Source organism: Cyprinus carpio, chromosome B21, assembly GCF_018340385.1.
Source record: "Cyprinus carpio isolate SPL01 chromosome B21, ASM1834038v1, whole genome shotgun sequence".
Taxonomy (NCBI): Eukaryota; Metazoa; Chordata; class Actinopteri; order Cypriniformes; family Cyprinidae; genus Cyprinus; species Cyprinus carpio.
The window spans coordinates 12,912,974-12,939,068 of record NC_056617.1 but is presented as its reverse complement, the minus strand read 5'-3'; the positions used below and the strand labels follow the sequence as shown (position 1 = coordinate 12,939,068).

Genomic DNA, 26,095 nt, shown 5'->3' with positions numbered 1-26,095 from the left:
AAAATGTGTCCAACTTGTTTATAGGTGTATGACAAACACACACAATCTCTTGCCCATTACACTCAAGTTAAAATACATAAATTTAACTCTAAATCTATCTATATATCTAAAGTAATTTAATAACACTAGGTTGTGCGTTGTTTTGTTTTTTCCTACACTCTGCTCTGCCGATGATTGAAAGGCTTTAGTTTTGGCGGGTGTTTTCCCACAATCCCGCAGGACCGGAAGCAGCGCGCAGTGTGTGTTTAGAGTAGCTGCTAGCTGTCCAGCTGCTTTACATCTACATATAACGACTATACTCGTCCCAGGTAACTAGTCATTCTGAAAGTTTGCGTTTTGATATTTGTGTAGTATCTTTTCATAGTCTCGCTGTAATACAAATGTTCTCTGTTAATGTGTTTGGAGACAGCAGAGAAACAGATGCTAACGTTGTAAAGCTAAAATCATCCCCATCTAACAAAATTATGGTTAATTTACTTTTATATTACATGATTGACTTCTTATTTGAACAATTAAGATGTTTAATCAAATTAGTTAATTGCCGTTTATATTGGAAATTCATTGGAAGGTGCTTAGGTAGTCAATTATTAGAGTTGTGAATATTAAACTTAGATGGGTTAATATTCATGAACGTTTAGTTCATATTTATGGCTATTTTAGTATTTCCACGGCCATGAGGGTTACATTTGGAATAAATTCATTTTCTAAACTCAAATCTAAGCTAATGATAGTTGTTTGTTTGGGTTTGAAAGCGTTGTGGTTGTTAATATAAAATAAATATTTAGCAGTGTTTCATTAATATTTACCTGCTTTGTCGTATTTCCACTATATAAGTGAATTATAAATCATTTACCTGATAATAGACTCAAACTGAGCTTGTTAACATTGTATATGTTATTTATATTCACCCGTCTTTCGTCAAAATGTATGTTCTTTTTAATATGTCCATGCTTACAAGAGTTAAATCAGAATAATTGCCATGGTAATCTAACTAACTGCTCTTCCTGGCAGAGTTTCTTCTGCCTGTGAGAGCTTCAGAATCGCTGGGTTACTTGGTCAGTTCCTCAGCCTTCATCATCATCATGCCAGCCGCTCTTGCAGATACCAGTCAGATTATCTGTGAGGTCTGGGCCAGCAATGTGGAGGAGGAGATGAGGAAGATCCGACAGATCATTCAGAGTTACAACTACATTGCCATGGTATGTGCGCCTATGTTGATGTTCCATTATGGTCTGCTATGGTCTAATAATATAAGAAATGTCCTATAATAATTTTTAAGTGACCATTCAAACAGCGTTATGGGTCGAATAGCACATAAACACTGCTTGTCAATCATTTATAGTAATTTCCCACTGCGTGGTACGGCTCGGCTCGGTTTGCATTTCCACTGCAGTTTAGTATCGCTTTAGAGTGGGCGGGATTATTCACATGTTGTTATAGTTGGGCCGCCTCTACTCCTACCAAGAGTCCTAAAAATAACTTTTTCATTCCGCGTCGCCCCAACAAGCTCTCGCTGGATCCTCTTCTCTGCTATCAGTGATCGGAACGTCTGTACTTCCGCAACAGACAACAACACTTTTTGGTTGAAAAGGTGCGCTCGCTCAAAACAGTTGCGACTGATCGTTGGCTGGCTGTGCTTATTTAAATCTTTCGTCAAGTTCAGTGACACAGGTAGCGACGATTCCAGCCAATCCGTGATCAGCAGAGCTTACACGTCACGTTTTGGTAACGGTACTCCAGTAGGGGTTCACCTGGAACCTCAAGCAAGGCGGTACTAAAAAAAGTACCAGGTACTGTACCCAGTGTAAAACCCCCCAAAAGTAAACGGTACCGGGCTGTACCATGCAGTGGAAAAGCGCCATTAGAATATTTGCGTTTTTTGTTTTTTTAAAGTAGTCTCTTACGCTCGCTAAGGCTGTGTTTATTTGATCAAAATACAGTTAAGAGAGTAATTGTTTGAAATATTTAAATTAAGTTTTATGTTTTTAATATATTTTAAAATGTAATTTATTCCTGAGAAGTTTTCAGTAGCCATTACTGCATACTCAGTTTAATTCGATCTTTCTAACAAAAACAAAACAAAACAAAAAAAAAAACACATTAGTGTTTTTGTGGAAACCATGCTCTTTTTTTCTTTTTTTTTTTGACATTAGTGACATTATAAATTACTTTACTGTCACTTTTGATCAGTTTAATGCATCCTTGCAGAATAAATTTTTATTTTTTATTTTTTTTTTATTTTATTAAATTAACCCCAGATCAGCATGGATGTTTTCTAAAGGATCACGTGACACTGAAGTAATGGCTGCTGAAATTTTTTGCCATCACAGGAATAAATTACTTTTAAAATTCATTCAAATAGAAAATAATAATTTTTCACAATATTGCTGCTTTTACTGTATATTTGGTGAAATAAATGTAGGTTTGGTGAGACAAATCGCAAGTCCTATAAGTGATTCAACAAAAATATTAGCAGCATATTTGTGCTTTGCACAGTCTGTTGATTTATACTTGATGGTTGGTTTGTTTTTTGTATGTCAGGACACTGAGTTTCCCGGTGTGGTGGTTCGTCCCATTGGAGAGTTCCGTAGTACTGTTGACTATCAGTACCAGCTCCTGAGGTGTAATGTGGACCTTTTAAAAATCATCCAGCTTGGCTTGACGTTTATGAATGAAGATGGAGACTACCCGCCTGGAACCACAACATGGCAGTTTAACTTCAAGTTCAATCTGACGTAGGTGTCCAGCATTACTTGCTTATCCTTAGCTTATGCCAGTATTTTTAGATTTAGTCTTAGCCAGTAATGATACTAGTAGTGATGGTGGGTGTTGTTTGGCCCCGTGTTTTGCAGAGAGGACATGTACTCCCAGGACTCCATAGATCTCCTTCAGAACTCTGGGCTACAGTTTAAAAAGCATGAAGAGGAGGGCATCGACACACTCTACTTCGCAGAGCTCCTCATGACATCAGGCCTTGTGCTTTGTGAAAATGTCAAGTGGCTCTCATTTCACAGGTAACAAATAGCACTTTTTTTTATTATATATAGCATTTTTTTGTGCAGATCCAGTGGTCAAATTGTAAAATAAAATTCAGGGGGCATGGTGTGGTCAGTTTCTGGAGTAGGGCAGCTAATTTTACATAATGATTACAAAATTTGTGTAATTTTTAAAAAGGTTTTTATTTAATGAAAAAAAAAAAAATCCTTATTAAATGAACTTATTTATAAACTTTTCTCCTTCTGGTGCCTGAAATGGAGGAATTTTGGTCAATATTTTGCTAAATGTGTTTTTGTACTGTTAGTGCTGGCCCCTTGTCTGGTTTAGGCCTGTCATGGGTAAATGATGATGACAATAAAACCGCCAGTAGGGGGCAGCAAGTCCATGTTTTAATAAATGAAGACCCCCTGTTAGTCTCGCATAGCCAGATCTTCAGACCGGCCCACCCATGAAGCCATTTGACCGGCATGTCAAATAACCAATCACAGTTTGTTTCGTATAGCATCAACTTTCGGGGCATGGAAATGTCACCACAGTAACAGACTCTTGGATGTATTTTAAAGATTTTATGCCATGAACTTTAAATATTTAACAAATTTTTGAATATCCAGTGTCTAGTTGATCCTGAGTGCTCGTCGTCACAGTTATAAACACGACGGCTTTTTTCTTTCGTGAGGGGGTTTGGCATCTTTGTTTCCAGGCGGAACGTTAAAGAGCCCGACACACACGTCTCCCTGAAATCCTGTATAATTCAACCAATCCGATGACGACTTCAAAACTCCTGAAGTGTTTCCTCTTTTGTGTGCTATATGCATCAGATGTTCAGCTAGTGGTCCGTGTGCGTGACGTCTGAGGCTGAGACTAACCCCCTGTAGACTCATGGCAATGTCGAGCTAAATGAAGTCTCTTAAAATATTGCAATTTTAAAATATTAAGAATTTTAGTGACATCAATTCAAAGGTGCCTTCATATAAGTGCAATTTTTGTAGAAATTTGTCATGAAAAAGTCCATTGTCAATAGCGTAGTGATGTATGAAACGCTGCTGATGTCTTTCAAACTAGTAAAGATGTACTGAATTTTTTTTTTTTTTTTTTTTTTTTACAGAAACACAAACTAAAAATGAAAGTTCTTGTTTAGTCATCAAACAAAAATAAAGTTTAGGTCGTAAATTTGGACTCTGTATGATGTTCAGGGTGTTTTCAAAGGTGATAAAGTCAAGCTCTTTGGGTACTAGCTACCGCTCAGTAATTTTTAGCCACAGGTAAGGGTCCACACTGCTGACATGTTTACCTGTTGTAGCTTATCCATCTTGCATGCACGAAATCGTCACAGTCAAAACACGTCATTGACCATTAAATGTTTATGCCCTTCAAACTATTTCGGCCAAAAACTTTTTGATAGTTGCTTTGGAAAATAAGTCGCTGCACATTTCCAATAAATTAACATGACTTGTATTCCAGAAAATATGGTACATCTAGTGTGTCCTAATGTCCCTAATATACTTTGTGTTCTCACTAGTGGGTATGATTTTGGTTACCTGGTGAAGCTGCTCACAGATTCCCGGTTGCCAGAAGAGGAACATGAGTTCTTTCAGATCTTAAATCTTTTCTTCCAAGCCATATATGACGTCAAATATCTTATGAAGAGCTGCAAAAACCTTAAGGTATGAAAAATACTGTAAGCCGTTTACACATGTATAGATGTTATTGTTAAAAAAAATGTCTGTTTTTAGGGTGGACTTCAGGAGGTGGCAGACCAGCTGGAGCTAAAAAGGATCGGCAGGCAGCATCAGGCTGGCTCAGACTCACTGCTCACTGGAATGGCTTTCTTCCGCATGAAAGAGGTTAATATTAGCCAAATGAGACCATAGCTGAATAATGGGATTTTAGCTGATCAGTCCTAACCTTTATTCTGTTGTCCTGTTTTTTTTTCTCTTTCTTTTTTTCTTTCAGTTGTTTTTTGAAGACAACATTGATGATGCAAAGTACTGTGGGCGGCTCTATGGCCTTGGATCCGGTTCTTCTCAAAGTCAGAATGGAATTTCTAACTCCTCGCAGGAGGAAACCAACAACAAGCACTGACCAAAATCTAGTGGATGACACACTTGTTTTAATCCCACCCAGCAGATATTGTTCTTTACAAAGATGATTTCAAATGATTCATGCATTCTTAAAGGGACATTGGGAAATGCAAACAAGCTAATCTCAGATTCTGTTCTGCTCTGTAGTCCGTCATATTGCAACGTTCCAGGACTCCAGATGTGATTCTGTTTCTTCCATCAGCTGAAAATTTAACATTTTATCTTGTTTTACAGTATTAAAAACACCATTGTTTTAAGCATGGGACCAGCACTTGTGTATCTTATGGCTTAAAAGACTCCAGGCATTTTAAAATACTCAGTCCTTTTAGAAATGTTTTGATATTTTCTAGAAGGGCTCAAGATTTATTCATAACTGAGATTAGAGGAAATGCCCTCTCACTATCGGTACACATGACTGTGGGGTTGTGTTTTTAAAATATGCCAGCATGTATGTATATTAAAATTGAAACTATCTTTAAGCAGTTTTTCTGTAAGGAATACATTTTAGATTCAGGTTTGGGGCATCTTTGGGAACACGAGTCCACTGGTCCTATGTAACAGTTTTAAATGTGTTCGTCTCACAATCTTGACTGTTTGTGGTACATGTTTTTATTGTATCTGTTGTTCGAGGCAGTTATGTATTAAAATGTTTTCTATCGCCACAGTGGTCTCATGTCTACTTGCAAGGCATCTGTTCTGAAAACTGACCCTTTGTTCCAGCTTTTAAAGTCAACATGAAGTGGAACTTTACCCTTCTACCCATCCTATGATTAATTCATCTGTGCAAGTTCCTTTTGAGCTTCTGATTTTTCATGCAACTTTCAGTGGAATGTGATGTATGCTGGACTTCTCAAATCATTTAGTCTAGTTAAACTCCGCCCCTTTTTTATGAACACCTAAGCTCGCATTCAGATCTTCCAATCAACAACAACTTTTTTTCCTCAATCATTTTGATTTAAATGTACACCACAGTACAGAGAAAGATCTGTCACTGCAAAACCTATATGTACAATTTTGAATATAAAAATAAAATAGCATATATAAAACTGGGCTGTGTGTTGATAAAAAGCTAATCATAAATTACAAAAGTGTAAAAAAATAAGACTAAATATTTTATATTTACCACTTGGTCATGTGATAACCTACAGCAAAGCATGAACGTGCAAATATATTAAATTATTGAAATAATTTAAAATCTTGGCATACATCAAATAAACATTTTAAGTCAAAGATGTATGGCTGACAAAAAAAAAAAACATTGTATAATTCCTGAATTATAGGATCTATTGCTTCAGTAACAACAGTAATTTGTGGGGGATTTTTTTTTTTATTACGTTAGTCAAGTGAATTTTACATATCAAACAACTGTAAGTGCTATAACTGTTATTGTGTCAGTCTCTTCCAGGCCTTACAGAGTGATTCTGTAGTTCCATATTTGCGCAACAAAGTTGCTGCCATGGAGCAGATGTGCTGGGGAAATGGATTAAGATGTTTTCCCATGTACAGCAGGACGATACAACATTCCATGACATCTGGAAATGAGTATTTCTAAAATGGGGGGAGATATAATTATAATAATATGCATCGCATGTGCAGTTATATTGAAAACAATATGTGTGACCACAAAACCAGTTATAAGTAGCATGGGTATATTTGTAGCAATAACCAGCAGTACATTGTATGGGTCAAAAGTATAGATTTTTCTTTTATGCCAAAAATCATTAGGATATTAAGTAGCTAAAGATCATGTTCCATGAAGATATTTTGTAAATTTCCTACCGTAAATATATCAAAACTTAATTTTTGATTAGTAATAGGCAATGCCAAGAACTTCATCAATGGAAAGCTTATTTATTCAGATTTCAGGTGATGTATAAATCTCAATTTCAGAAAATTGACCCTTATGACTGGTTTTGTGGTCCAGGGTCACATTAAAGAAAAAATATATTGATAACAATAACAAGTTTCTACTGTCATTGATAATAATAATAAGAAACTTACAGCAGCCTTAAAATATTACGCATGTTAAACAGACAGAGCCACTTACTTTGACAAGCTCAGGAATCGCAGTGAGCGCTTTGTGGTGTTCAGCAACCTGGGCAGTCAGAGCCGAGAGAGATTCACTTTAAGAGAGACAAAAAAGGAGCTGTTAGACACTTCTTTGAAGCACCAGAATCAAAGCACAAACCACTCAAAGGGTACAGCCTTAGAAATACCTTTTCCCACTCAAAGGTCCTCCATGTTCCTCTGAAGTTTCAGATTGAGGAGTACTAAGTGCCTGTGGGCTCTCACGAGAGTCTTTACGCTGGCTGTGCTGTTGAATGAGGCTAGTGACTCTCCTCTGAATCTCTTCTATGGCTCTCTGGGTGGCCTGAAGATTGGCGTGAGGTTCAGAGAGAAGAACCTTCCAGAAGCCCTCAGAGAAAATCGCATCAGATTGAGCTTCACCGTTTCGGTTTGCTTCAACTTCACTGTGGTTCTTCTCCGTTAAACAGTCACCATTGCTGAAGGTGTTATTGGTCAAAGCTGATGTTTCAGCACTGTAGTTCCACCATTTCTTGTACATGAGCTGATAACAGACAAACGCCTCCACACTTTCAGAAATTACCAAGCTTCTTTCATCAGTTGGGTCTAGTTTCTGTTTATAGAATGTCACAGACTCCAAACCTGCATAAAAAAAAAAAAAAAAAAACTCACAGTATGAGTAATATTTCACAATAATGATATATATCAATATATATATTTATTTTTGCTTGAAGTAAGGTTTTTATGATATCCAAATTTGTGAAATTTCATAATTTCCATAATCCATTTCAACATCACAAAAAACTAATACTAGCTTAACAAAAGGGCACTCAAAATGAAAAGGGTCAGTGATTTGAAACTACAATAGAACAAAGACACAAAAAAAAGAATCAAGCACTAGAAATAAGAAATACTACTTAAATTGTATGTTATGCTACATGGTCTGTGTAAATGTGCCCATCCCTTATTTGAACTGTTCACTTCAAAGTTAATTTAAAGCGATTTCATTTCATCTCATCTCAAAACACATTGATATCTCTAACCTTGTGTCAGAAGCAGCTGGCACACCTCCGTCATTAGCGTAAAGTGTCCCACCTCAGAACCTCGAGTGAGAGCTCGCAGCAGATCCTCTAGAACAGATGGCCAATCACACAACAGCTGACTCAAAGCACACAGTGTTACGTCCAATGAGATGTGAAATAAGAGCTGAGGAATAAAAGATAAATGAAAGATTGGTGATTTGATGATGACATCAGAGATTTCTTACTTTTTTCTAAATCGGTGTTGTCTCTGAAAAACATTCTGGTCAAAAATGATCTAGAGACAAGGGTGAACACTATAAAAGATAACTGAATGGCTGATGTAATGCTAACATAATTATATAATATTATACAGTAATCTATAGTAAACAGTGTTGGGTTTCACTTTATATTTTGATGGTCACTTTTGCAAATTCTGTTGACGAAGTAAAACTGCACCTACACGTCTACTAGCTCTTATTAAAGTGTTAGTAGAGTATTGGTGGACTGGTAAGGCTAAGGTTAGACTAAGTTTACATGTACTTGTAAAGATACTTATAGTCAGTATAATGTCTGTTGAGTGACCATTAAAATAAAGAGTAAATAGCAGATAGTTACCAGACAGACAGTCTAGTAATACTCTAATGAAAGTTGTTGACACATAGATGCAACATTACTTATAGTTAACAGAATGTTGTAAGGTGACCATCAAAATAGTGTTATTTGAAACTTGTTTTACACAATATGAACATACAAAAAAATACAAGTAGAATATATTATACAGTAGCTACAAATTATATGGGGTTAGTAAAACTTTTTGTATTCAAATATTGTAGATGTTGCTCAGTTCAATATCAACTCATTAAACAGAATATTATAATGTTATATGATGTTATATAATTAAAAATATTTTATTATATATAGATGCTTCTCAGTTTAATATCAACCATTTTTGTCTGTGTAATTTTTTCATTACATTTTTCTTTTAACATTTTTCATCTTATTCTACATTATATCATACTGATATTGCTCTGTTCAATATTATCAACCATTTTTGTCTGTGTAATTTAAAAAAAAAAACTTTATAAAAATTATATTATATTATATTATACAGATAAGTTCAATATTATCATGCATTTTTGTCTGTTTAATTCATTAAATAAAATATTTTTTATATGATCTTAGATCTGTCAGTCTGCAGTATGAAAAGTGTATCTGTTGGCACCTTATTTTCACACATACTTGTTTCAGAGGAACACTAGTGGTGGCAGGAGGATTCTCAATGGCTCTCAGCTGTTGACTGAGCGTTTTCACTTTGACCAGGTCAGCCGCCGTCACTTCAAACTCACTCTGCCACACTCTGTGCACCATGGAGAGGAAGTTCTCATCACATGACTTAGACCAGGTGTGTGAAGAAGCCACACTCCAGGTGACCACATCTGCATCTGCCAGCCTCTGACTGAGGATCTCATTAACACAGAACACCAGTCTGTGACCCTGTGAAGAGCAGGAGTGAAAGATGCTTCATAATATTTATTTTCTATTATTAAAACTTATAACAGGCAATAGAAAAATGCCTAATGTCAAGAGCAAAACCTACTAAAGCAAAACGTGCATAAATATAAATAATATTCATATCAGTATCAATTTAGCATACTAATTTATTGAATACACATGCATATCTAAATCCAACAGCGAAGACAGATGAAAACTAACCAAAAGGGAGTCTTGCATCCTCAGGACTTCCTGTGCTGCAGCCCAGTCCTGGAAGAGCATCAAGTCTTTGGCGCACCTCAGAGAGAGAGAATGTGCAAGCTCATTTTCTCCTGATATCTGCGCCAGATTAGCTGCAGTCCTTAGCGATATCACATCCCCCTTCTTGGCAATCACTTTAGCTGCATCAAAGTTAGAGTCTGCGGCAAGGTAACTGACAGGTGGAGAAAGAAAATACTTTAGTCAGTTTAAGTAGTTTTTAAGCATATTAATTTTATCTCATACATACACTTCCTGAATGCATGTACCTTTCCCAGTATACCTCTCTACATGTATATTTTTCTGTTAGTCTATTTTCGCATATGTGATTGTGCAGGGATCACGATGACCAACACTTGGAGTAACCCCGATGAACTCTGATGAACTTGATCCAGTTATTTTTTCTGTAATTTTTATGGTAGGTTTATTTTAACAGAGACAGAATATCAACCAAAAAAAAAAAAATTCCAGCTATTTTTTTACAGAAAAAAAAACATTTATATAAAAGGTTAAAATAATTTACTATAAATTATTATGACAATTTATTTTGAATTATTTAAAATAGTTTAAATAATTCATAATAAACATGCCTCACACCACTCCGGGGGCTGAATAAAGGCCTCCAGTAGTGAATCCATGCTTTTTTGTAAGAAAATTATCCATATTTCAAGCGTAATAAACACTTTTCTCTCAGTTCCTTTATCTGTCATACATGGAAGCCGTTCCAGCGGATGATGCAGCATGTATGCGCAGTGTGCGTGCCTCTGAGATATGCTAGTCTCGCAAGTTTGTTCATAGGAGCAAGTTTGTTCAAGGAAGTTTCCTTACTTTAGCAAATGAAAACCAGTCTCCTCTTGGTTTATATTGAAATCCTCTGACATTTTTCTTTGTAAATCCTCGGTTTGCACTTCTAATTCATGACCGGCATTTTGTTTTGTTCTCTCTGCGTGTTCTTCACTAATCACACAACGCCGATGTCCTGCATCATCCGCCGGAACGGCTTCCGCATATTATAGATAACGAAAGTGAGAGAAAAGTGTTCATTATGTTTGAAATATGGATATTTTTCTTTATTCACCCCCCGGAGCGGTGTGAGGCACGTTTATTATGAATGCGCACACTTTATGTGACGACTTGTGGACTGTTCAACTGCAACACCCGCTGACTTCAATGATAGAGCTTGGAATAGTCAGGACAATTTTTTATATAACTCCGACTGAATTCGTCTGAAAGAAGAAAGTCATATACACCTAGGATGCCTCGAGGATGAGTAAAACAGTCTAATTTTCATTTTTGTGTGAACTAACACTTTAAGGTCATGGAGTGGCCTAGCAAGTCTCCAGACCTCAATCCTAAAGAAAATCTGTGGAGGGAGCTGAAACTTTGAGTTGCCAAACGACAGCCAAGTAACCTTCAGGATTTAGAGAGGATCTGTAGAGAGGAGTGGACCAAAATCCCTCCTGAGATGTGTGCAAACCTGGTGACTAATTACAAAAAACGTCTTACCTATGTGCTTGGCAACAAGGGTTTCTGCACCAAGTACTAAGTCATGTTTTGTTTGGGGATCAAATACTTATTTCACTCACTGAAATGCAAATAAATTTCTAACCTTTTATATAATGTGTTTTTTCTTCTGGATTTTTTTAGTTGATATTCTGTCTCTATACGTTAAAATAAACCTACCATAAAATTACAGATCCTTAATTTCTTTGTAAGTGGGCAAACTTACAAAATCAGCATGGGATTAAATAAATATTTTCCCCACTGTGTACACATCCTGAACTGTAAACAATAATTAAATTATGCACATATAATATTAAGATCTAGTAAATCTTACATATTTTAAATTAACAATTACAAAAAATGTCATATCTACTGCAGCTGCCTGACATCTTACACACATTTTTGCATTGTTTTCCTATTTGTTTTCACTTACCATTTTGCTGCAGTAGCATAATGGCCATCCTTTTCAAGCACTGCAGCCCAGCTCATGTAGAGATCTTTCAGCACAGGGTCCTCCGGCTGGAGTCTGGCTCTTGCTAAAGCTATGGCCTCCCTGAGGATTTAATGTAAACACAAACGTTACCTTCTGCTCAGGCCAAACACCACTGACATAACACACGATTGTCTACTGTGATGTTTCTAACCGGTAGAACTGGTGGCTCTTCAGAAGGCTGATGGCCTCATAGAGTTTATGGATGGAGACGAGGTGTGATGCTGCTTTGAGGAACTGCTCGTGGTGGCAGAGCTGCTTCACATACACCTCTACAGTCCTGGCCCACACCTGATAGCCAGCTGAGAGAGGGTCAATGTCAAATATGTCCAGAAAAATAAAAAGGAGAAATCTTTAAATGCATGTGCCAAATTTACAGAACCTATAGACCTTTGTGTCAATGGTTGTGATTTTTGAAAAATATTTATACCTATTTTTAACCAAAAGTTTAAAGTTTTGATGGCTTGAAAATGTAAAGTGGTGTAACCATATATAAAGTATAAAATCTAAAGTGGTAATTATTAATGCCATCTTTGAAAATGTGTGTACAAACCGTTATTTATGTTATTCAAAAACAAAAAGTAAAAGTATAAAATCATGAATTTTCTTGGGGTCATTCCACTTGACATTTGAAAACTTGTACAAACCTTGCCATATATTTATGTATATAAAAATCACATGAAAACAACATGTTTGTTACACCACAATTGTTGGTCAATATTTTTTAATTTTAAATAAAAGTTTGTCAAGTATTTTTTTTTTTTTTAATGTAAGTCTGTTTATACTTTTTTTTCTGTATTATTAATAAAATTTTGACATTTCTGACATTGTCTGAATGTCATTTTTAAAGTTTACAGTAACCCATAAAATGACCCATTATTAAAAAAATATGAATAATTATATTTTTATTTATTTACATTTACTTTGTTTTTATTATTATAGATATTTTTCACTTTACACAGGGCTCCCACACCTTGATTAACTTCAAATTCAAGGACCTTGCAAGGACTTTCCAGGTCCAATACCCTCAAATTTAAGGATTTGATGTGGGGACACATTTCAAGTGAGAGCGAGGTTACATCTTGTTATCTTGTAAGATACATTGTTACAGTTTTCATGTCTCAAACACAACTATGCAAAAAATCTACACAAAGCGTGCATGATCACGTAAACAGAAGTGAAAGTGATTTAAATACTCTGTGTATTGATAGATGCTCCCTGATGCAAGAAAATTATGCAATATTAGAATGTTTGCAGGAGTGGGTGGGACTGGACACAAAAATCATGGGAGCGGGCAATAATGGTCAGAAATTCAGTGGGAGCGGGATTAAGAAAACAGTCCCTTGCAGCACTCTAATACAAAAACACACACAATCATTGGTCACTCTAACGTCATGGCAACGTACAACACAAAGTACCTCTCGTGGGAAGCACTTAACGTAATGCGTAAATGCGCCTAACTAATGTAAATCAAGCAAGCTAGTATGCACAGGCCACGAAGTGTTGGCGAAATAACACATTAGCGGACCAGAGGGAATAATATGGATTTTTTTCCAGAAAACGTCTTGCACAAAATAAATTCAAGTATTTTCAAGGACCTGTGCCAATGTACATTTATTTTCAAAAATTTTCCAGGGCCTTGAAATTTTTTTTTCAGATTAACAAACTTTCAAGGATTTCAAGGACGCGTGGGAACCCTGTTTACAGATGAATTAAAACTTTGTTCAACAGCCAAAATACTGCCAGACGTCTTACCCATTGGAGCTAAACTGAGGAGATGGTCAGTCAGTTCTCCTTTCTCTGCAGCAAGATTTATTGCTCCAATCAGATCTCCTTTCCACAGCCTCAGATAAACCATCGAGTCATAATGACCAGCCTCCACGTGGCTCTCCTCTGTTCAAAACACCACATCAGTGACTCCATGATTCACCTCATATCTTTAGCATACTAGCAGATACTGACAACTACCCTACACTGGTTTCAGCTGTTTCTGTGCCTGACTCACCTTCCTCCTGAAACATCCTGTAGAGGGCATCCCTGTCTGTGAACAGGCCAAGCTGAATATGATCTCCAGATCCTGGAACACATGCGCCGCTTTGCCCTGAGGAGCAGAAGGGAAAGGAAATACGCTATGTTCAGATTGTAACTACTTGTTTTCTTCTCATTTTGTCACTCATTTCACTCATTGTCTCATTTTTTATTTATTTTTTTGAAGAAAATTAATACTTTTATACAGCAAGGACACATTAAACTGATCAAAAGAGACAGTAAAAACATTGAAAAAGTTACAAAAGATTGTATTTTTTAAAAAAAGTTTGTATTCATCAAAGGTTTGCTTTAATTTTTATTTTTTTGTAATGGCTGCTAAAACTTCAGCATTGTCACCACAGGAACCATTTACAATTTAAAACAGAAAAAGTTATTTTTTATAAATCATTTTTTGTAATAATATTTTACAATATTGCATTTTACGAGAAATGGAGATTGGAAAGCTTAAGAAACTTCACATTTTAAAAAAGAAAGAAAAAAAAATGACATGTCAATAATGACAGTCCATGGTAAATCACTGAATCCCATGGTAATGCTATGGTGAAAGGCCAAAACAACATTTTACATTTTTTTGTTGGTGTTTCTGAAATTTCATAAATTGCATTTGATTTGTCCTTCAGCATTACATTTTAAGCATTTTACTTTTACTTTTTTATTCATTTCAATTTAATAACTTAGAATATGCTTATCTTCAATAGATGGGTATAAATGTTCTTAAATCTGATGTTGGGCTCCTGACTTACCATGTGAGTATCTTACAGCTGCGAGTGTCAGACAGTCCTGTTGAAGTTCCTCTTTGGGTCGGTGATCCATAGAAGTACTCAACGGTAGAATGGAGCGTGGCTTTCTCTTTTTTAAAGACAGATCTAAAATTTAATGAAAAAAAGTCAACGATATACCATAACAGCCTTTCCAATGTTTCTGATTTCAATGTCAATGACACGTAACATTAAACATTTTTTTATATGAATGTATTTATTTAAACTAATTTAACATTAATTGATAAATTAAACTACTAAATTATTAATTACCTAATAATATTGTTAATAACAATAGTAAAATGTATTTAAACTTATTTAACTTTAATTGATTAACTAAATTAACAAATAAATTATTAATTAACTAATATTATTGTTAATAACCATAATACTAGTTATTATTATATAGAATAATAATTACAATACTAACCGGCCATTACAGTTGCCAAGCAATGCATCAACAAGCCGCAATTATTATAGAATATGTGGTCACAAATGCATTTATTTAGCTGCATTTTACAATCAATTCAGAATCTGAACAATCCATTTCATAATCAGTTTTTCTGCATGATGCACGGTTGAAAAAATACATTATGAGAAAAAAAAGTAACAGTAAGTTGCAAGATAATATAATGAGAAAAATATCTTGACTACACACAGGCAAGGCAGAGACTGACCTGGTTTCTCTCTTTTCTTATCCTCTTTGACTTCCCTTTTAACTGCATGACTGAACTTTTCTCCATTCTGAACCCTCTCAGTGCCACGTGTATCCACACTGCTCTCTCTGGACCAGCCTGTGACCCCAATGATAAAGGTTATTCATCAGACGACACCCAGACAACCGGAGTGACATTTCAAAGACTGCGCTGGAAGCACAAAGCGAGAGGAAGCGAAAGAGACAGCGAGAGATGAAAGCGGGAAAGATGGACCGTTACCCGTGACGGATGGACCGTCTGTGTTCTCCCTCTCCTCTTCCTCCTCGACATTGTCTGATTGGCCCTCTTCTGCTCCACTGCCTGCTGCTCCTTTAATTTCTTCACCTAAAGGCAATTCCCTTTCTTCTGCCTTCATCCCTCCTTTTTCTGGTGCCTTCTTTTTCTTCTTGGACTTTTTCTGCGGTCCTCTCTTTTTCTCGATCTCAATACGTTTCTTAGCTGTTGATGAAAACATTAAAGGTATGTGTACGGTTAATGATTAAAATAATTTATATATCATTTATATACTTTAGAGCTTTTAGCTCTATTTCTTAAAAACATGAAAAAAAGCTAATTTAAAAACATGACAATAGAACAAGGATACAAATTAAACTTTTGTAGCTTCAGTTTGTTTTACATGTAAGAAATACTACAGAAGTTGTATAATCAAATGTAAAACTAAACACTGCATATTCTTCGCTTCATGAATCAAATATGAATTGATTCTTATAAAACATACAAAAGTGATTCAGTCAAGAGATGTAATTGAGTGTCTCTTTGTCTTTTGTTGTTTGGTTAACATTAATGACACAATCAGAAGCAGGTTTATAAGGCTCTTGTCTCTTTAAGACTGAATGTGTGGATCCAGTATACTTCTGATTTATTCCAACTGTTTACCTTCACGTAGGATATAACTGACTGTGTTTATGTTAATACTCTACACATTAGGCATTAAGACATAACTATGTATATTTGACCATTCGAGCACATTAATGAGCCAGAAAGAGAACTGAATTCATAATCACATACTGTTGTTAACGCACTGTTAGAGGCGACTTTCTGTGCACACTTTGACTGTGTCAGTCAGCATGAGCACCGCATTGAGTTCCTTGCTCAAAGCTTAATAACTCATTTTAACAACAAGCACTTCCAGCTCTTTATTTTCTCATTAATGCATGTTTTTTATATCCCTCTTGCATATCAATAAATTTTAATAATGTGGTACACTGCTATATTTACATACCATGAAATAAACAATAGGCTATATCCAGTGATACACACTTTATACAATCCTCTCACAAAGGATATCATCATATGACCCAGCTCTAGTAAATGATGATTAAAAGGTTCATTTCTAGGGCAAATTATTCTTCTAATAGACATTTAATTCACAATCAGCTCTACTTGTGTATATACTGATGTTAAATATGATCGTACAGGGCTCTAGAGTGTGACCAGTTCAGAGTGCGACCTAATTTCTCAATGGTGTGACTAAAAAAAAAATCAGAGGTCGCACTGGTGTGACCAGCCGTTCGAGGGAAAAAAAAAAAAAAAAAAAAAGTGTCCGTGACTCTGAAAGTCAGTGTAGAGGGGCCAAGTCCAGAAAGATTTTGATGCTAGAGAGAGTGTGGCCAGCTGGTTTAGCAAAGGCCAAAGATCAAAAGGGCCAAACTACAGGAGTTGGCCATCCAAGGGGCATGGGACTGCAATGGAGGATAGTCCATAGGACATTGAGCCATGAAATAACTCTACTTAACAACAAGCACTTCCAGCTCTTTATTTTCTCATTAATGCATGTTTTTTTATATCTCTCTTGTATATCAATAAATTTTTGTTATGTTGCTATATTTACATACCATGAAATAAACAATAGGCTATATCCAGTGATACACACTGTATACAATCCTCTCACAAATGATATCGTCATACGGCCCAGCTCTAGTAAATGATGATTAAAAGGTTCATTTCTAGGGCTAATTATTCTTCTAATAGACATTTAATTCGCAATCAGCTCTACTTGTGTATATACTGATGTTAAATATGATCGTACAGGGGTCTAGAGTGTGACCACTTTGGTCGCACATGCAACCTAATTTCTCAATGGTGTGACTAAAAAAAAAAAATCATAGGTCGCACCGGTGTGACCAGCCGTTCGAGGGAAAAAAAAAAAAAGTGTCCGTGACTCTGAAAGTCAGTGTAGAGGGGCCAAGTCCAGAAGATTTTGATGCTAGAGAGAGTGTGGCCAGCTGGTTTAGCAAAGGCCAAAGATCAAGAGGGCCAAACTACAGGAGTTGGCCATCCAAGGGGCATGTGACTGCAATGGAGGATAGTCCATAAGACATTGAGCCATGAGATTTGAAGCCCTTAAAACACTTAATTTAGATTTTCTTTTTATTTTACTTATCTTGAGAGTTTTAGGTTTAAATTTCAGCTTAGCGAAGCACTTTAAGCACCAACACGTTTTCAGTAAGTTACCTTTCTTGTAGAATTGTGCTTCAAATAAAGAACTTTGTGTTGACCAGATTGTTAGTTAATCATTTACAAGTCAATATTGCCTATATGGACAGCGATTAAAAAAAAAAAAATTGTACTTGAAAAACTGCGATGTTAAATGCGATGCGGTCGAAAATTTGGGTGCACCTAACTTTTGTGCTGGTCCACCTAAGAAAAAAAGGGCGCACCAGTGCAACCAGTGCACAAAGTTAGTCTAGAGCCCTGTGGTATACATACTCTTCGGAGGTGTGACGTGTTCCTGCTTGGATACGGCCCATTCATGGAGGGTGAAGTCATCTCCACCGGTCCAGACTAGGTCTGGGTGAACAGTGGACCACTGCACGCACAGTAGTCGGCCTGAGTGACCCCTGTAGTTACACACCGGCTCCTCTTTCAGCACATCCCACACCTATGAAAATCATTAAAAATTATTTGTTTATTAGGACAATCCATACTCATCAAATTTAAAACACCAAAACACAATATTGTTTTTTATATTTTCATTAAATTTCCAGATAAAATAACCTTGATTCCCATGATATTATTGGGAAACAAGGCGTTTTTTTAATCCCATTTAGCAAAAAAAAAATTAACTTGCCTGAGCAGTTCCATCATAACACACTGTCACCAGACGGCCATCATGATGGGGGCTCCATGCTAGGCTGGTGATTTTGTTGGTGTGACCAGAGAGAGTTCTAAAAGGTTCCGTCATCAGCACTGGACTCTCTGATGGAGTTTCTGTAACGGAAAAAAAACAAATGAGATAAACATACACATGGTTATGATTGTCTATGCTCGGAATATCATACTATCATACTATTCTTACTATACCCGTAGTATTTTCTGTATGCACAGAATAGCAAACAAGAACAGATACAAGAACAATTAAACAAGGATGGAAAGCCGATTCTCACCAATGACGCTCTTTAGGTCATGGACATAGACTATGGCATTACTGGAGCCGGACGCCAGCAGATACTGCAGCTCATTCTGAGAGGAGTGTTCATGATGCCAACGCAGTGAATTAATAATCTTATGATGCTGCTGCACTGTGCACAAGAGCTTCAGCGTGGGAGCCTTCAATACCTCTATGGACCTAAAACAAGAACACTTATGGAGTGAGACACTTGACACGACCTCTTTGATACACAGCACTCTACATTAATGTGTAAGATACCATGAAATCAAATTGTGCATGATTCATCTGAAGAACACAACACTTTATTCATCTAAAGAAATAAAATGGTCGCATTCATAATCTTGCATTTCTCCATCCCTAAAATGATTTTTCTTTTCTACTGACGCAGTCAAAGCCATGTGGAGAAACATTATATTAACAAATTAAATCAGACCTCAAACTTACAAACATTAGTGTCTATTTTCATAACATTTCACGTTTTTTCCCCTCGTTTTATAAATTATACATTGTGCAGTGCAAGGGGGGGGGTCTAGGTTATTACTTATCTAGACTAATAAATGATTTAGAGATTGATAAATATAAGTAATCAGTTTATTACTTGAGGAAGAGGAAATAAGTTTGATCAACATTATTACCCATCTTCATTTCCAATGGCCAAAACACTGCCGTCCGGCTTCCAGCTGAGGTCTGTATGAGGGGGGATCTTGTGCTGGATAACAGAATAATATTTTATTTAGAAAAATATACATAAAGATGAATATGAACAAATGATTTTTCATCTTACTTTGATGTTGTTGGTGTCTCGGATAAGTTTGTCAATGTTACTGGCCTCCCCTGAGAGCTTCCAGGGGTCGTGTTGGAAGATGACCCCCTCTCCGGCACAGCTGTATAAGCTGTAGGATGGCTTGTCTCCTGATCCCCCTGTGCCACACACATACTAAATTATTTGCAGCAACATCACTGTTACTATTGTTCATACTCCTCTGAACAAACAAAAGCAATTATCTCCACCCCCTTGAGCTTTGGGGATGGATACAGTGATGAATGTGTCATTTCTCAGCGGTGAGGTGCAATTAAGTTTTCATTCCTTGATTATCCAACAAAATCAACAGAGGGAAAGTAAGCAATTTGTCCACACTCGCTCAATTGCGGAGTGCTTTTAAGAGGAGCAGGGCATCACTTATTGCTGATGGATTGTTCTTGGAGCTTTTCCAAGTTCAGTGTTTACTGGGCCATGGGGGTTGGTGTGTAGTTTATGAATTAACTTACCAAAAGACATGGGCGGCACAGGAGGGCCCCATGAGAGGGAGTAGACGGTTCTGCGGTGGTAAGTGCTTGAGATTTGAGGTGGCCTGAGTGTGAAAACAAATAATGAAATTGCATTGAATTTAGTTTGATTTAATTTAAATCCAATTTTATAAATAATATCTTGCATATTAAATGTAATATTGAATCTAGCATCCAAATGAACTTAAGAAATCGCAACATTTTATATTTCATATGCATATATACAGACCAAAAATCAGTGAAAATTAATTGTATATCTGTTGTTCTTACTTGTTAGAGTAAACCTCATAGATGCCCACTTTACCGTCATCTGTACCAAACGCCAGAGAGCCCTCTTTTAGTGGATGCCATGCCAACTGGAACAGAGATGGGAGCAAAAAATTAATTTTAAAACTGGATGGTACTGAGGGAAATATAATTGTGACTTAAAACACATCTGACTCACGGCTGTGACTTTAGATTTGACCCCTTGCCAGAATGTCTTGATGTCATATTGGTTCTGAATAGACAGGGTGTTCCACACCCGGATCATGCTGTCCCCGACGCCTAGAGCCAGGCAGCCGGTGCCAACTGAAGAAAAGCTGAGACAGTACACAAACCCACCCAGAGTGGGCAGAGTCCAACAGCATTCCAGAGATGCCAGGTCCCAACACTTAATCTGAAACGACAATGGATTGAATGGTTTGAATCAAGAAATTCTAAGAATGATAATAAACAGACAAAAATCTAAATGGGTGAGGGCGAGCCATTTTAGTTTGTTTGTAATTCACATAAAAGACGTTTACATATAGTCCACAAAAGAAAATAATAGTTGAATTTATAAAAATGACCCAGTTCAAAAGTTCAATTGGGGGTTGGGTGAAAACTCTTAAACAGAATGAAAATGTGTACATTTTTGTTATTTTGCCTAAATATCATATTTTTCATTTAGTAGTGCCCTACAGAAGATACTAACATGTTTCCCAGAAGACAAAATAAGTTAAATCAACCCTGATCTTCAAATTCTAAATTATTAAGCGTATGAACCTTCTGTAATAGTGGCATATGAGTCCCTCAGTTGTCCTCAATGTGAAAAGATGGATCTCAAAATCATACAGTCATTGTTGGAAAGGGTTCAATTACACAAAAATGCTAAAAAAAAACAAAAAACAAAGAATTTGTGGAACCTGAAGGATTGTTCTGAAAAACAGCAGGCAGTTGAACTGTCCAGGACAAACAAGGGACTCATGAACAACTACCACTAATAAAAACAAAACAAACAAAATTCATTTTTATAAATTCAACTATTATTTTCTCTTGTAGCTTATATGCAAACGTCTTTTATGTGAAATATCTTATTCAGGTCAGTACTAAATAAACAATAACATGCATTTTGCATGATCCCTCTTATTTTGGTAAAATAATTAAGATTTTGCTGATTCTGCAAGGGGAATGTAAACTTTTGACCTCAACTGTATACACTGCATTATACATTTCCGTCTCACATATTTGAGGAGCATGTTGCTTCCAATGAAGTACTGTGGTGGTACAAAGTATACATAGAACATGGTACTGAAAGATTACAACATTTTGGGGAAAACAGTTTATAAGCACATATTATGGGAGGATGGCCTCACCTCTCTGTCCATTGAGGTACTGAGCAGAAGTTCTCTGTCCCCAGAGTGAAATGAGCTCATGTTAAAGACGATACGGCTGTGATTCTGACCATCTGAGGAACTGCCCAGCAGATTCCACTTCTGCTTGCCTGACTTCTTGAGATCCCACATTATGATCTCACCACTGCACGCCAACATTCACAGTGAGTCAACTCATGTTCATTTACAAGAAAACATCCTCTGACTCAAAACAACTGTTTGGCATCTCATCTATACAACCATACCCGAAACAGCTGGACACAATCTGTGAAGGTCTCCCCTTAGGCCAGTGGACAGTCAGCCAGAGTCTTTCCTTCACTGTTGGATCAACTCCTAGTCCTCGTCTTTTCAGGAAGGGAAGCTTCAGGGTCATTACACCTGGAAGGAGACAGACACACTGTGACCTAAATGACCCTATACCTGAAAGCTACTATAAACCAGTTTTGTTTTTTGCAAGCTTTGGGCTAGGAGTCTCGCTCTGTCACCTTTTCCTCTGGCTGTGCTCCATATTCGCACAGTTTGATCTCGACTACCTGACGCCAGGTAACACCCCATTTCTGCTCCTTGCGTCACCCCATTGCTTCCATCTAAAGAAAGAGTCAATGACATGTCACTAATCATTTTGTCCCCTCTATTATTTCAGGGGTTAATAATCTTTTTGTCAGCTGAATCCCTTTGATGCAAAATATACTTGAAGTCCCCCTGAGATTTTAAATTAATATTTCAATAATTATTTACATATTCTTTCCTTTGTTCACAGTTCTCTGATGTAAGTTAAAGGTCACATGACATGCAAGTAAACATATAAAATATCTTAAGAAGTAGGGGTGTAATGGTTCACAAAATTCACAATTCTGTTCGATACGACACATTGGTATCACGGTTCGGTACATTTTCGATACGGGGGGGTGGGGTAATTGGTTACATCACAATGTTGGAAATATTTGTTTTAAACCATGAAGGTGAGCCAATGGATATCACACCAGCAATGTGCAAACTTTGCGCAAGATTTACACCAAACGTCTTAATCTCAGTCAATTCACTAGAGTGTGAAAATAAAAACAGAATGACAGAGTAATGACAGAGCTTTCGGCATCTGACACTGCATATTCTCTCAGAAATGTAGAGAGACGAATCTACAAAAAAATGCTGATAATGGTATATAGCAACCCGTTTTTATTTATTCCCTTAATATTTCTCTTGTGGCCCATACACAGCGGAAAAAAAAAATGAGAAGAAACATATTTCATGTTAAACAGTTTTTTTGTTTTTGAAAGTTGGTGCTTGAAATGAAAGCTTTTTATTTAATTGATTTTTACTGATGAATGCAGTGTTAATATTTTAGCTATAGGCCTATAATTCACTCTATAATAGACATGTTTTAAAAGACATTTGTATAAAAAAAAAAAAAAAAACATTTTAATCGAGGAGTAAATAGCCTAATCGTTTATCATCATCACCACGCATCAGTTATGTGGTAATTATTGCGGGGCACATTAATTGTAATCTTAGTTAAACAGTAAAAGTAACTTAATAATAGGCCTAATAAAATAAGAATGTAACAGGCCTAAATTAATCTGAAATACCGAATCCTCTTAATATTGCCAGAGAGTTTAAAGAGTTTATTGCGGGGCAGTCCGCTATGCCACTGGAGCTGTTACATTGTCTTGTTGAGCACAGTGGCACTGAGAAAATTATATTTCACACACTTTAAGCTCTTTTATTTTCCAGATGTTTTTGTTTTAGTCAATTTAATCTTTATTTTTTTATTGTTTTATTAATGGTTCAATACGAATATGTGTATCGTTACACCCCTACTAATAAGAGTTATTTTGATTTTATATTATCTATTATAGTTCTTATTAATATTTTGTTTTTATTTTTACATTTCCTCTGTTCTCATTTTAATTTTTGAGAATTTGTTGTGTGCTTTTGTTAAAATTTCTCACAGAGTTAAAACCAGCATGTCTTGATTACCTGTGTTGTCTTCCAATCGCCCACATAGAGGCTCTTCTCTGGGTTGGGGGCACCATGCCAATGCGTGAATCTCATCATCATGCCCCCTCAGCCGATGGATTACCTCCCCTTTCTTACTGATGTCTATCACTACTATCATTCCATCCTTATACCTTTAAGAGAAAGCATAAACAGTCAGCGTGCACCGCTGATGAGTCTAGAGCTCTCTATGATCACAACACATATTGAATAAATATACGACGAGCCTTTACCCCACTGCAATGTAGTTTTCCTCATGTGGAGAGCAGGATAAGCAGAAGATTGTTCGAGGTTCAGGGAAGAAGCTCTGTGTGTCATTAGTGCTAAACCAATAGCACACCACAATGCCCTTTTCATCTCCGGTGACTAGAAGAAGTTTCTGCACCGGAGACCAGTGGACTGCAGAGATGGTGCTCTGTTCAAACATACGGTATGTCAGTCACCATGATTTTCTCTGATGTTCTATGCCTTGCAAACTTGAAGTTGGTATTTTGTAATATATTTAAAGTCACCATGACATCAAAATAGACAATTCATACCTTTTATGGAATACTGCATTGTTTATTATAAATGATTTATTCATGCACATTATTATTTAAAAAAAAAATCATGATGAGGAGAAAAAAAAAAAAAACTAGTCCCACCCTATGGTTTTTCTCATTCGAAAAACTATTTCACTTTGATATTGGTTAGAATAATAAAAAAGAAAAGATGATCATAATTTCTGTTTCATGACGATTTTGATATTGTTGTTACAAACTCTGCTTAATTAAATAAGCAGCAAAAGCAGTTATGAGCTATCATGGAGTTAGAAATATTTTCTCCTTCTAGAAGATGTTTCTCTCATACATATATCTAAATAGGGATGAAAAGATGATCGCAATTTACGTTTCATGCCGGCCTTAATGTTGTTGCAAAATGTCACCTCACCAGTGTTAAATTTTGTATCAGAATGAACAGAAGTGGTTGTCCATATAACTTGTGATATGGATAGAACATTAGAAACAAATTATTTTTTGCATTGTATGGCATCAATTTAATTTGATTTCATCTTGATTTAAGTAGTGATTTCATGGCTGTTACAGTATAGAACTAAAAATTTCCAAATTTCCAAAAATCTAAATCTAATTGTTGTTTAATGAAAAATATAAATAATTATTTGTAAGATAACTATTATAGTTACTCTATACGTATAATTATTTATACTCATTTAACAAAATGTTAAATATACTGACAAAAATAACATTTATTTCATTTGGAGGCAAACAGGCAACTGTTGTCCGGGCAAGTAAAAATGTCATTATTGAGTCCAGAATTTACACTTTTTCCACTGTAGAAAGTACAAAACTTGTTAAGTGAACAAACTGTGAGCCAGTCACAATGCTTTAAGAGAGACAGGTAGAATATTCACTCACTTGGTGGACACTGTGCTCTTTCAGCAGAATTTTCTGCTCAGCATCCCAGACTTTGACTGTCTTATCATCTGAAGTGCTAGCACAAATGTGTTCTTGTCCATCATGGGAGCAAAATGCAAAACCAGAAACTCTTTCAGTGTGCCCAGTGAGTTCACCTGCAGAAAGAATGTCTCATCAGATCAATGTGAATTTGCAAAAAGCATTATATTAAAGCATCCTGAGCTCATACCTGTTACTGCTGGAGATGCTGCAGTCACATTTAGTAGATAAATTGTATTCTTTGCTCCAAAACCCAGCACTCCCTTTCCATTTATGTCACTGCAACGTGAACAGTACCAGTTTGGAGACGCTGGCAGATGTCGTTGGTGCATTTTAAAGAGCAAATGACCGAGGATAAATTCACGGATAGTGGCAGTGAATTCACTTCTCACGTCTACTCACGCTGCCGAAAACACACCGACTGCCGTATATCAACAGCGTGAGCTGTAAAAAATTATACGGAACGCGAGAAGGGACAGTGTTACCATAGAGAAAGTCAAATCTTTGTTTAAGACCGACATATTCAATATATAGGTTGGTAGAAATATATATATCATACGCCTTATTTGTAATTAGAATATTTTTGTTGGAAACAATTTCACCAGTAATAATAAAACGTATAACTTTGAACTCATTCTGCAATGACATCTGCCGTAAAGCAAAGCGTCGTAATATATTCAACCGATTCTCATTTCCGCGAGAGTCTGTTCATTCAGGTAGTTCAAAATAGTGATGAGAGAATCGAAGCTTTTCGAAGCATTGAATCAATTGAATCAATTGCTTCGAAAAATGATTCGATGTTTCGAAGCACTTGAAACAGCACGTGCTGGCGAAAGCTGCGGATGAAAACGTTTTAAAAGCACTGAGAACTCAGACCAAACTTACAAAACAATTGGATTTTTTTTTTCTTTTTATAAATAATAAACACTTTTATACTATTAAAT

General features: G+C 36.2%; 2 protein-coding genes across 3 annotated transcripts; one reads left to right on the top strand and one right to left on the bottom strand.

Annotated features, from left to right (window-relative positions):
• The first annotated feature begins 158 nt into the window (after window positions 1-158).
• cnot8 (CCR4-NOT transcription complex, subunit 8) lies at window positions 159-5,740 on the top strand. Its single transcript, XM_042747678.1, has 7 exons — window positions 159-308; window positions 1,012-1,199; window positions 2,542-2,735; window positions 2,853-3,014; window positions 4,517-4,661; window positions 4,731-4,841; window positions 4,951-5,740. Exons 2-7 carry the CDS (start codon window positions 1,083-1,085, stop codon window positions 5,077-5,079), a joined length of 858 nt encoding a protein of 285 aa, XP_042603612.1. The 5' UTR covers window positions 159-308; window positions 1,012-1,082; the 3' UTR covers window positions 5,080-5,740.
• Window positions 5,305-25,785, bottom strand: gemin5 (gem (nuclear organelle) associated protein 5). Of its 2 annotated transcripts, none has more exons than XM_042747676.1 (28): window positions 25,342-25,785; window positions 25,113-25,267; window positions 23,931-24,112; window positions 23,680-23,831; window positions 22,188-22,289; window positions 21,948-22,080; window positions 21,685-21,847; window positions 20,514-20,726; window positions 20,339-20,424; window positions 20,051-20,133; window positions 19,566-19,702; window positions 19,417-19,490; window positions 18,777-18,958; window positions 18,461-18,600; window positions 18,100-18,271; window positions 15,610-15,828; window positions 15,352-15,468; window positions 14,660-14,782; window positions 13,873-13,968; window positions 13,623-13,760; window positions 12,022-12,169; window positions 11,811-11,930; window positions 9,839-10,049; window positions 9,365-9,619; window positions 8,147-8,309; window positions 7,295-7,745; window positions 7,126-7,201; window positions 5,305-6,626 (listed from the first exon to the last, which is right to left on the bottom strand). In XM_042747676.1, exons 1-28 carry the CDS (start codon window positions 25,481-25,483, stop codon window positions 6,462-6,464), a joined length of 4,398 nt encoding a protein of 1,465 aa, XP_042603610.1. In that variant the 5' UTR covers window positions 25,484-25,785; the 3' UTR covers window positions 5,305-6,461. The 2 variants fall into 2 exon arrangements, with proteins under 2 accessions (XP_042603610.1, XP_042603609.1); XM_042747675.1 differs by having other exon boundaries at window positions 7,126-7,204; window positions 25,342-25,784.
• Between the last annotated feature and the right edge of the window lie 310 nt (window positions 25,786-26,095).

Excerpts from the sequence above, each read along its gene's own strand:
- gemin5 (XM_042747675.1), bottom strand. The coding sequence starts at position 25,483 with ATGCACCAACGACATCTGCCAGCGTCTCCAAACTGGTACTGTTCACGT. Across the intron at positions 18,601-18,776 it reads TGACCTAAAGAGCGTCATTG|AAACTCCATCAGAGAGTCCA; the intron begins GTGAGAATCGGC and ends TTTCCGTTACAG. Across the intron at positions 18,272-18,460 it reads GTTATGATGGAACTGCTCAG|GTGTGGGATGTGCTGAAAGA; the intron begins GCAAGTTAATTT and ends TGATTTTCATAG.
- cnot8 (XM_042747678.1), top strand. The coding sequence starts at position 1,083 with ATGCCAGCCGCTCTTGCAGATACCAGTCAGATTATCTGTGAGGTCTGG. Across the intron at positions 1,200-2,541 it reads GTTACAACTACATTGCCATG|GACACTGAGTTTCCCGGTGT; the intron begins GTATGTGCGCCT and ends TTTGTATGTCAG. Across the intron at positions 3,015-4,516 it reads AAGTGGCTCTCATTTCACAG|TGGGTATGATTTTGGTTACC; the intron begins GTAACAAATAGC and ends TGTTCTCACTAG.